The sequence below is a fragment of the Ranitomeya variabilis genome, chromosome 2 (genome assembly GCF_051348905.1).
Source record: "Ranitomeya variabilis isolate aRanVar5 chromosome 2, aRanVar5.hap1, whole genome shotgun sequence".
Lineage (NCBI taxonomy): Eukaryota > Metazoa > Chordata > Amphibia > Anura > Dendrobatidae > Ranitomeya > Ranitomeya variabilis.
The window spans coordinates 745,128,209-745,140,592 of record NC_135233.1 but is presented as its reverse complement, the minus strand read 5'-3'; the positions used below and the strand labels follow the sequence as shown (position 1 = coordinate 745,140,592).

General features: G+C 41.5%; 1 protein-coding gene across 2 annotated transcripts in view; it reads left to right on the top strand.

The window, feature by feature from the left end:
- The window catches only part of GRIK2 (glutamate ionotropic receptor kainate type subunit 2), a 1,301,067-nt gene that overhangs the window by 505,094 nt on the left and 783,589 nt on the right, over positions 1-12,384 (top strand). For both annotated transcript variants that reach the window (XM_077289658.1, XM_077289656.1), the window contains one exon: positions 3,803-4,060. In XM_077289658.1, coding sequence (XP_077145773.1) covers positions 3,803-4,060 — 258 coding nt within the window. The remainder of the gene's footprint in view (positions 1-3,802; positions 4,061-12,384) is intronic.

Here is a 12,384-nt window from a genome sequence, read left to right as displayed (position 1 = left end):
GCCCTAGCAGTGTGAGTAGTAGACCTAAATGACAAAGAAACCCCTAAGGCCAATTTGGGAGACACATCAACTGGAACTAGTGAGCCTCTTCCTAAAACTACTTGATTCTATGACTCCCTCTGACACTTAGGACATTTAATAGCATAATGGCCAAATTGCCCGCAAGCAAAACTAGTCAGTTGTGATTGTACAGAGCAGGTGACATATTCCGCTCGGGAGACATCCTTGGGTTCTACTGAGTTGTCAGCCTGAATTGGAGGACACAAAGGATTGACGAAGTTCGGAGCCAATAGAAAGACAGATTTACTGAGCTCACTCCAAACCCCACTCAGCATGCAGCAGATCAATATGAGTGGCCACTGATATCAATTCTTCTTGCGTAGTTGGAATCTCCCTAGTGGCCAAAGCGTCCCTGACATGATCTGCCAAACCCCTCCAAAAAATAGGTATCAGGACCTTATCAGACCACTCCAACTTGGAAGCCTGTGTACGGAACTGGATGGAAAATTGACTAACCATGAAGGAACCCTGAGTTAAAGCCAGGAGTTGGAGTGCAGTATCATGGGTAACTTGTGGCCCCAAAAAGACCTCATTCAGGGCACACAAAAAATGAGAGGCATTACGAATCAGTTGTTCCTCTCGCTCCCATAATGGCATAGCCCACTTCAATGCACTGCCTGTCAAAAGAGAAATCAGTAACCCCACCTTGGTTTGCTCAGTTGGGAATCGTGAAGCCAGTAACTCCAGGTGGAATGAGATGTAATTCACAAACCATCTGCAGACCTTGCTGTCCCATGAAAATTTCTCGGGTAGCGAAAAACATGGTACCAGTGCCACAGCTGAAGCCTTAAAGACTGCTTGGCTGGCTGCCTGATTTTCCATGGCAGCAACATTAACAGCTGCAGTCGCCCACTCAAAAGTGGACAGCCTGCTCTCCAGCTGCTGAATGTACTGCTGAAATCGCTGCTTGTCCGCCATTGCTAACCAGACCCTGGTGCTAGTATGCTGTTAGGGATGGTGAATTTCACTAAATAAAATAAATAATAAAGCACAATCGCAACCCGGGGTCCACTGTGGAGAGATGGAAAACTGCTGCTAGAGTACAATGATGGAACACATGGTGAACGATTACTTGAACACACAGATATGAAAGAGATGCTCTGCAACAGAGCTGTGCCACTCGCATACAGAAATGAAAGCGATACTCTGCAACAGAGCTGTGTCACTCGCACACAGAAATGAATGAGGTGCTCTGCAACAGAGCTGGGTCGCTTGCACACAGAAATGAAAAAAATGCTCGGCAACTGAGCTGTCATTCGCACACAGAAATAGAACAGATGCTCTGAGCTTAATACCCTGACTAGGGTTGTGCTTGCTCTGGAACTCTACTGTGCTAACTGCACACATGTAGGAACAAGATGCTAAGCCAAGTGGCTTATTACCCCCACAGATGCTAGCTGCCTGCCTAAGTGTACAGTCCCAAAGCTAGACAGACATACAACACTTGCAGGCAGAGTGGTAGAGTCTCCTCCCACATAGCCAAACATAAATGGTACTAGCATGCCTGTGGGCATCACTGAGAGCCTTTTATACCCAAAGCTCTACCCCAAGCACTCACTCTGACAACGCACGTGGGCTAATCCAGATCTGTCACATCACTAGAGCAGGCGACGTCCAAGCACCAATGAGAAGGCAACACATTAAGGACATGCTCAGTAAATTAATTTCTAGACTTAGAATCCAGTACGCAATGCGGCACATGCAATATACTGGTTATTATAGACTTAACTGGAGATCCAGCAGTAGCCAAAGGTGTAGCACGAGCTTGAGCAAGATGTTGGGACCGATGTACATGCTGAGCAGCAGTTCCAGTGGCCGGGACCAAATGGTAGACAATAGCACCCCACACAGCCTGGGATCAATCCCGTGCAGCAAGAAAATCCTGATGCCTAACACACCATTCCTACTGTAAAGCATGGAGGTGGATCGCTGATGTTTTGGCAGATGTGTCAGCTACAAAGGCACAGGAAAGTTGGTGAAGGTTGAAGGAAAGATGAATGCAGTACATTATCAGCAAACACTGAAGGCAAATTTGCACTCGTCAGCCCAGAAGCTGCGCATGGGATGTACTTGGATGTTCCAACATGACAACGATCCAAAACACAAAGCCAAGTCAATCTGTCATTTGCTACAGCAGAACAAAGTGAAAGTTCTGGAGCGTCCATCTCAGTCTCCTGACCTAAATATCATTGAACCACTTTGGGGAGATCTCAAGCATGCAGTTCATGCTACACAGTCCAGGAATTAACAGGAACTGGACGCTTTTTGCCAAGAAGAGTGGACAGCTTTAACATTGAGAAAATAAAAACCTCATCCACAAATATCACAAAAGACTTCAAGCTGTCATTGATGTTAGAGGGGCAATACACCGTATTAAGAAATGGGGTATGTAAACTTTTGATCAGGATCATTTGGCTGTTTTGGGTTGTCATTATGATTTAAAAAGAGAAAACACAGTAGTTTGACAATAATTGGCTTCACCCAACCACTAGCCATTAGTGGAGAAAAAGTTTTGGTGTTATCATTCATATTCTCTGAGAAAAATGCTAAGAAAACAAAAATTCTGCCTGGGTATGTAAACTTTTGAGCACTACTGTATTTAGAATAGGATTTTCAATATTTTTCAGGATTCCCCCCAATTAGACATGCTTGCACAAAATGGTTTTTGCTCTAGTGGACCATGTCCTTTAGATATACATAAGTGTCCTTCCTTAGACTGTCTTTAAAACAAACATATATTAAGAAGTATGGCATAAAATATCTTTAAGGCAAACATCAGTTGGTTACCTGTCTCTTTAAAACTCTAAACAGGTATATGTTTAACATGTACTTTTTTACTAGATGGATGTGGTGGATGCATTTGACAAGGGATATCCAATCCCCTATATATCCATTGGTCATCCATGATCTATATTCTTCCAAGTTACTAGGTTGTAAATTAAACTAGTATCAATTTATGGCAAATTATTACATTTAAAGGGGTTCTCCACTAGTTAGAATACTTCTTAAAAAACAGTGCATCACTTTAAAAAACAGCAAATTCACTTCTCCTGGACCAGCGCCATTCAAGCGATGTTGATGCTGGGTCTATGAACACATGCCTAATATTAGCCCCCCCCCCCTGCACTGTAGCCTATTAGGGTGTGTGCCCACAATCAGGAACAAATCAGCATACCCGCAGACACTGACATGTGACGCGTCTTTCAAGACCGCAGTATGTAAATTTCTTTTTTTAAGATGCTAGTCTCTGCAACAGAAATTGCATCAAAGGAAATATTTTGAATGCGGTAAATCCACAAGGTTCAATGAACACATGCAGATTTACCGTCTTTCAATAAAAGGCAGAGCTGTGGACGGAGCGAACATACTATGCGTTCAAAGTGCTGCCACTTCTTAGATCGTGGGCACATCCCGTTATTGGCCCCTGATGGGTCAACCTTTCTGGATTACATGACTTAACATTCATTTTAGTCCCCTGTAACAGCAATCTTAATTGAAATGCAAAATTGGCTGCATCTATCTTAATAACATGGCTAGATTTGGTACAACAGGTTGATCTCTGGCCATGCTTTCATCTGAAAAGGTTGTATTCATAAGAAAACTTTTTTAACGCTTTAACATTGAATGCATCTTCATTTCATACCAAATTGGTAAAGTAAATGTTGCTATATTTTGCTATACTTATATAATGAGTTATATTTTATTATATACAGCTAACAGTTATTTGTTTTTCTTTCTTTAGCTTGTGAACAGTTGTCACTCGGAGTTGCAGCTATATTTGGACCATCGCACAGCTCTTCGGCTAATGCAGTGCAGTCTATATGTAATGCCCTTGGGGTTCCACACATTCAAACTCGCTGGAAACATCAAGTTTCGGATAACAGGGATTCATTCTATGTCAGCTTATACCCAGACTTTTCCTCACTGAGTCGAGCAATTCTTGATTTGGTGCAGTTTTTCAAGTGGAAAACAGTTACAATCGCCTATGATGACAGTACAGGTAAGAGAAACTTCTTAAGAAAAATCTTAAAGATTTCAATGCAAGTAATAAATAGATTCACTGCAAGAGATAGATTTAACAAGCTAGTCTTTAAACATTTTCTTTTAAATGAGTCTAATTTTAAAGATCTAAAAAAGTCTGAAGAAACTATTGATTTAGTAAGATCACTCTTTTGACCTTCTGTCTGCGTAAACAACATAGCATTTTCCTCTCTGACCTTCCTAAATGTTAATCGAACCCATTCCGTGCCATTGAGACTCAAGACACTATTTTTTTTAACATGCTGTCTCTTTTTATTAAAAGTGTCTTGAATTTAATTAGCATAGTTTTTAGATAACTAGGATATTTGATTTAATTTTATCTGATGAAGTAGATTATGGTGACTGTCAGTTACTAATACTTTTCTTTGATTTTTTTTCCCACTTGGGTATGAAATACAATAGCTTTCTTTCCTTTGTATAGGTGTCAATGCTTCCATGCTTAGTTGTGATTTTAGTTCAATTGTTTTCATGTAATAGCTGTCTGGGTTAATCTGTTTAATAGCATTACAGTTTCATCACAATATTGGAGCTGTATAAGTGCCCCATTGAGGTTTATTGTATAAATGACCACCCTTGTGCACCATAATTGACACACAAATGATATAACTTCAGCAGGAGTAATGACCCAGGAAAAATGCTCATAATTAAACGAACACTGAATGTTAGGTTAATTATGCTGTGTGAAGAACAATGTAATGTGGCAGAAATTGATTGATTTTTTTTCTCTATTGAGGGATAGGTGGCTGGACCTGTACATTGCATTCACCTTTATATTTAGGTGTTAAAAAATGGTGCTCACTAAAATATTGTCACTCATTTGCGAGTAATGCCATACATTAAGTATCTGAATTTTATAAAAATAAATTGAACAAGTTGTCATAAAAGTAAGTCAGGTATTCTCTAGTATTTTATGTCCACCTTATTGCAACAGCTCAATGTGCTGTCCTAGAAAACACTAGTTTCACCCCATAGAATCTCAATATTTCCTTCAAAAAAAGCCAACAGTAGCAGTTGAGTGAGTGACCTAACACAACAACACCTAATTTGATAATACGTTCCTACTGCCATCTCCATACCTAGGCCCAATCTTTTTTTATGGTTTGTATCTTCCAAATATTTCTTCCTTTGTTTTAAATTGTTTGTTCAGCCTTTTCAAAAGGGCCTCTCTCCCACGTCTGGCATATAGGTTATTACTACTGCTATGATTTAACTACTGTCCTTCTTGTCTTATTTAGCTCTTATGCACACTTGGCTTAGCATTAGAGGTTTTTAGTTTGGGATAACGGACTTTGCATAAGATTTGGCTAAATTGAGTGTATCTCCCCATATTATATTGTATCCGTCTGATTATCTTTGTATCCATATCTGTGTCTGCACTTGCGTATTTGTGTGAGCCACTTTTTAGCCTTAAAATCATATTATTGTCTGATATAGCCCTGCTACCTCCCTCTATATACTGTAAGATTGCACTTAATGAGTGTATTGGGGGACACTCGCTTGGCATGGGATTCAAGCACTTAGGCATGGTTTTTCCACTTAAACAGTCCACATGGTTTATTATGGCATCATAAACCACAGAAATATGAACAACAAGCAAACAGTCTTTACATCAATCTTCACATCATAGTATACGGCTTTGAAACGCGGTCACTAAACACGCCGAACCTCTGTGTCTGTCCAGTTATCGTGGGTGACCCCACGCCATACAGTTCATTAATGTCCATGGAGCACAACAGACACCAACATACAAAATTACGGTTGCAGTCTCTAATCATGCTGGACCTTACTCCGTCCAATTACCATGGGTGACTGCACGGTTCCCCATATGCTGGGTTAACTTCCAGGAGCTCCATACGCTGACTCCTGTCAGTACTCTCTCAGGGAAGCTGCCGAACTGGGATCACCGTTCCGGGCAATGCCTTGCTCACCAGGCCACCTGACAGTCCAGATCCTCAGATGGGCTGTAGCTTCCCCAAATGCAGTGCCATCATGGACTCTGCACATGTGTCCTCTCTGTGTGCTGCTCAGGACATCCATACCCATCTGGGACCGTCCAAAACACAGGTCCCCAGGACCAAGGCCTCCCCCATGTGCTCTTCAGGGATCTAGTCCTACTCCCAGGCCCTCCCAACACAGAGGCCCTCCAGGACCTGGCACACAGACCACTCAGGTCCAGCCCTCTTCCTTCCATGTGACCCACATAGTCACATTATATATTTGTAGCCACTCCCATAGGTGGGAGGTGGCTAGTTCAACCATTATAACCACAGATATGCCTCCAGGCATATCCTGAGAAGCACATGCAGCGCCCCCTAGCTGTAACAGGGGTCACTGCATCACAATACTTGACTTACATCATTGAACGGACATTTTTTTTCATTCTGTTTTTGTACTTTTACTTTAACCCTGCCAGGCGTGGCACTTAGGTGTCACCACCCCCATCATTACTATCTTTTGTATACAGTACAGACCAAAAGTTTGGACACACCTTCTCATTTAAAGATTTTTCAGAATTTTCATGGCTATGAAAATTGTACATTCACACTGAACGCATCAAAACTATTGGAATTAACACATGGAATTATATAGTTAACAAAAAAGTGTGAAACAACTGAAATTATGTCTCATATTCTAGGTTATTCAAAGTAGCCACCTTTTGCCTTGATGACTGCTTTGCACACTCTTGGCATTCTCTTGATGAGCTTCAAGAGGTAGTCACTGGGAATGGTTTTCACTTCACAGGTGTGCCCTGTCAGGTTTAATAAGTGGGAGTTCTTGCCTTTTAAATGGGGTTGGGACTATCAGTTGTGTTTTTCAGAAGTCTAGTGGATACACAGATGATAATCCTACTGAATAGACTGTTAGAATTTGTATTATGGCAAGAAAAAAGCAGCTAAGTAAAGAAAAATAAGTAGCCATCATTACTTTCAGAAATGAAGGTCAGTCCGAAAAATTGGGAAAAGTTTGAAAGCGTCCCCAAGTGCAGTGGCAAAAACCATCAAGCGCTACAAAGAAACTGGCTCACATGAGGACCGCCTCAGGAAAGGAAGACCAAGAGTCACCTCTGCTTCTGAGGATAAGTTTATCCAAGTCACCAGCCTCAGAAATCGCAGGTTAACAGCAGCTCAGATTAGAGATCAGGTCAATGCCACACAGAGTTCTAGCAGCAGACACATCTCTACAATAACTGTTAAGAGGAGACTTTTGCAGCAGGCCTTCATGGTAAGGTAGCTGCTAGGAAACCACTGCTAGGGACAAACAACAAGCAGAAGAGACTTGTTTGGGCTAAGGAACACAGGGAATGGACATTAGACCAGTGGAAATCTGTGCTTTGGTCTGATGAGTCCAAATTTGAGATCTTTGGTTCCAACCATCATGTCTTTGTGCGACGCAGAAAAGGTGAACGGATGGACACTACATGCCTGGTTCCCACCGTGAAGCATGGAGGAGGAGCTATGATGGTGTGGGGGTGCTTTTCTGGTGACACTGTTGATGATTTATTCAAAATTGAAGGCATACTAAACCAGCATGGCTACCACAGCATTTTGTAGTAGCATGCTATTCCATCTGGTTTGTGTTTAGTTGGACCATCATTAATTTTTCAACAGGACATGACCCAAAACACACCTCCAGGCTGTGTAAGGGCTATTTGACCAGGAAGGAGAGTGATGGGGTGCTATGCCAGATAACCTGGCCTCCACAGTCACCAGACCTGAACCCAATCGAGATGGTTTTGGGCGAGCTGGATCGCAGAGTTAAAGCAAAAGGGCCAACAAGTGCTAAGCTTCTCTGGGAACTCCTTCAAGATTGTTGGAAGACCATTTCCCGTGACTACCTCTTGAAGCTCATCAAGAGAATGCCAAGAGTGTGCAAAGCAGTCATCAAAGCAAAAGGTGGCTACTTTGAAGAACCTAGAATATAAGACATATTTTCAGTTGTTTCACACTTTTTCGTTAAGTATATAATTCCACATGTGTTAATTCATAGTTTTATGCCTTCAGTGTGAATGTACAATTTTCATAGTCATGAAAATACAGAAAAATCTTTAAATGAGGTGTGTCCAAAATTTTGGTCTGTACTGTACATTCTAATGATCATGTCTCTCAGAACTATTTATTATTAAAGTTATTGTAGTTGATGAAATTTTTTCTCTGTGATTCACTTTTTTCGTTTTGGGGTAATATTGCATAACTGTTAATATTGATAAAGCAATATACGCTTTTGGCCGAAAACTTATAGACTGGTAAAGGTGGTAGAAATGGTATGGATGAGTGGTGGTGGATTGGTGTGTGAGACCATTTTTGTTATTTACACTATTATGTTCCTCATTACTGAAAACTCTTTTGTACGTGGGTAAGCCAAAACTAAATGTAGAGCAGCAAAAATGTATTTAGTTTTTTTTTTTGCGTTATTATATGGTCTGTAATATTTACTTACTAAACATATTTTTTGTTAAATTTGTCATAAGCCATACATAAATTTGTTAAGCAAAATACAGGCAATAAGGGACTGATTCATCAACATGCTTAAGCCAGAAAACTGGCAGAAACACTATAAAAAACTTGTAATATTTTTTCACAATTGCAATGTTGCGCAAACATTTTGCGACTTATGGCATCTTCAGGTCAGTTTTGGGCATCTCTAAGAAAATGAATGGAGCTAGGGGGAGGTAAGTCAAGATGTGGCTTTTGCCCACCCATCAAATTGAGTAATATTGTCAGCCTGTGATTCAGGAAATCTACTTTTGTTGTAATACAAAGTAGATTAAGCTAAAACTTAATATTTATGTAACTAATGAGTCTAAATTACAAATAAGATAAAAAGAGAATGTGCTTACAGACACGTAGGACGTAAAAGCACTGTGGCACCTCCATTTAGAAAGCTATTATGTGTAATGATAATAAAATCAGCATTGTTATAAAGAAACAATAATTAAAAGTCAAAGAAGTATAATAAAATAAATAATAATAATAATAATAATAATAATAATAATAATAATATTACAGTATAATTTATATTGTGAGCCCAAAGGGGAAAGTTATTCTGATGTCTGTAAAGTGCTGTGCAATTAAAGGGCTATATATGTGAGAAAATAAATAAAAACAATTATAATAGTGAAATGTTTATTAAAAAATGCAATAAAATCTGCCTTATTTTACCTTAAAATATCACTATACAGTATTTCTTGAGGAATATTATAAATTCATAATGCTTCTTAAAAACTACCATTAACGTTCAATATTTTAAAACAGTACAGCAATGTGTTCTTAAAATACCTTGAGACAAGCAATGCTTTGCAAACCAAAGCTATTTTACTGCCGGCCTTCCCATCCTGTGGATTTTTAATGAAAAAGGTTCATGTTTTCTAAGTGACTTTCATGCTCTTTATCTACGTATTCTGCTTTTCACAGGAAGTAGGAAACTACTATTTGTGCACTTACTAATATAAAGGTTCATTTCTGAGGTATCATGAAATATGTTTGCGGCGCCCCAGCCCCGATGCAGTAGTATTGCTTTCCTCTCGTGGAGAATGATACTGCGTTTGGAGGCAAAGAAGGATAACTGCCTTCAGGTATCACGAACATGCTACACCCATTCACACTCCAGGCTACCAGGTGGAGCCCCCTGCTCCTATTTATTAGGACACTCCCCATATATAGATAACTGGTATTCTGTAGGGAAAGTTAGTCAGTTCCTGGCAGAGCACCAGACAGGAGTTCTGTTAGTTCGAGGCGAGAGTCTGAGGAGGACAAGGTTAACGGAGCTGTGCATGCTCTCAGAGCTGCAGCTCTCAGAAAGAGACATTGAAAGGCAGAATTGTATTGGAGCGAGCGTGAAGGAAGTCGAAGCGAAGGAGAGGATACCTGAAGGGGACCAGACCCACTCAAGCTGTCTCCTTCTGAGGCGCAACATCCCAGTAGCCAGAACACCGAGGGAGTAAGGACCTCTATGCTGCCTTATTTCAGAGATGGGCAGGACAGCTAATTGCAGGTTACCTATCCGCACCTACACCCAGGAGACACGGTGACACCTACAGAGCCAGGTTATCTAAGAGACCCTATAAACAGGCTCAAGTTACCAGTCATATGGGTTTTGTCCTATCCTATATGAGGCACAGAGAGAGCGAAACATTGCATCTGTGAGACCCTTATGTGAAGCCATAGGCAGTAAGGGACTACACCACTGCAGTGCAAGGGAAGGCTACTGATTTCCACCTGGACAATGGGACTCTGGACTTGCCACCAAACTGGCTGGACTCTGCCTACCCTGTGGTCTAGTGCTCTGGACTGTGGATGCTGAAGTCTTCAGTAAAGGTAAAGAGACTGCAACCTTGTGTCCTCATTCTTCTCTGCACCTCTCACCATCCACCGTCTACACACCGGGAAGCCCTGGGGACATACTTCACCTGTGGGAAGATATACCATCTAGCTGCCATAACATCACCCCAGCTGATGTAATAATTATAGGGGATAACTCGGGAGACTCTTTGCGTGGAACAAGACAACTACAGGACACAGTTTTATAAGTGGTAAAGTCTATATTATCACACGGTGATTCAAACAGGTGCAGAGAGAACTCAAGTCCACAACACTTGGTGAAAATAATAAACGCAGCTAAGCAGTCTTCAGAGAAAAATGCAATCAAGCAGAAAGTCTATGAAGCACAGTTATTCTTCAGGATACTTGACACAAATAAATCCTTGTCTTAGTCCAGACACAGATAGATATGCTTATAGGCAGTTCAAATCATATCTTAGCTCAACCAGGGAGGCCTGGTTAATAGTCTCAGGTTATAGCAAAGCAGCAGCAGCTTACATATCCAGCAAATGCAGATGAAGTAAAACACGAGCAGCAGATGAAGGAGGATTACTGCAAACTTGTGTATGCAGCAGGAACTCAGAGCAGAATAGCAGGATCACCACACAGGTTCACAGGAGCAGGTGTATAGCTAGGGAGTAATCAGAGGTCAGGAGCTGGATGCAAGGTAGAATACTCTAGCACAGACTGAAGGATGGGGTGGAGTTTTATAGCAGGAAGACACAGTGCACATGAGACCAAAGACGCCATCTTGGAAGAGGGCAGTAATGCACAAAAGGTAAAAAATGTTCAGAGTCCTGACATTACTCCCTCCTTAGAAGGGGCCTCAGGACGATCCTGGACCTGGTTTCTCAGGGAATCTCTGATGAAAACGAGAAATCTTCTGTTGGGCATTGATGTTTTCCACAGGTTCCCAAGAGTCTTCCTCAGGGGGATATCCCTGCCATCTTATCAGATATTGGAGCCGATTCCTGCGAATCCTGGAATCAATAATTTCCTCCACCACAAATTGTTCTTGCCCATCAATCACCACAGGCTACGGAGGTGGCACAACATGTCCCTGGAAGGTATTAGGAGACACAGGCTTTAGTAAAGATACATGAAAAACTGGGTGTACCTTCATTGTCCTAGGCAGCTTCAGCCGCCAGTCCACAGAGCTCACAATACCGTTGATCTTGAAAGGGCCAATGAATTTCTGTCCAAGTTTTTGTGAAGGAACGTTTAACTTCAGATTCTTAGTTGCTAACCACACGGAATCTCCTACCTTGAACATGGGTGCAGGTTTACGGAATCTATCAGCTGATCTCTTATAACGTTCTTGAGCTGTGGTCAGGGATTCCTTCAGAACCTCCAGGTTTTGTCTCATCGCAGTCAGCCTTTCCTCCACTGCCGGAACCTGAGAATTATTTGGAGACCTAGGTAAAATACACAGATGATAACCCAGATTGGCAAAGAAAGGTGTAAATTTAGTGGAGGCGCTCTGAGAATTATTATATGAAAATTCGGCTAACGGCAGCAACTCCAACCAATCATCCTGGACATGGCTGACATAGCATCTTAGATATTGTTCCAGTGTCTGGTTGGTACGCTCAGTCTGAACATTTGTCTGGGGATGGTAAGCAGAAGAGAGACAGACATTAATATTGAGTGCAGAGCAAAACCCCTTCCAGAATCTTGAAGTGAACTGTACTCCACGGTCAGAGATGATCTCATCCAGAACCCCATGCAACGGAAAGACATTCTGTATAACCAAGTTCACTGTATCTTTAGCTGCGGGGAGGCCGGTGCACGGAACAAAATGAGCAGCTTTAGTCAGGCAATCAACTACCACCATGATTATATTCATGCCCCCTGATGTAGGCAGCTCCACAATAAAGTCCATTGATATAGACCCCCAAGGGCAGGATGGAACCGGTAATGGTTGTGGAAGACCCGTAGGTGCCACATGAGGAGTCTTGTAACGGGC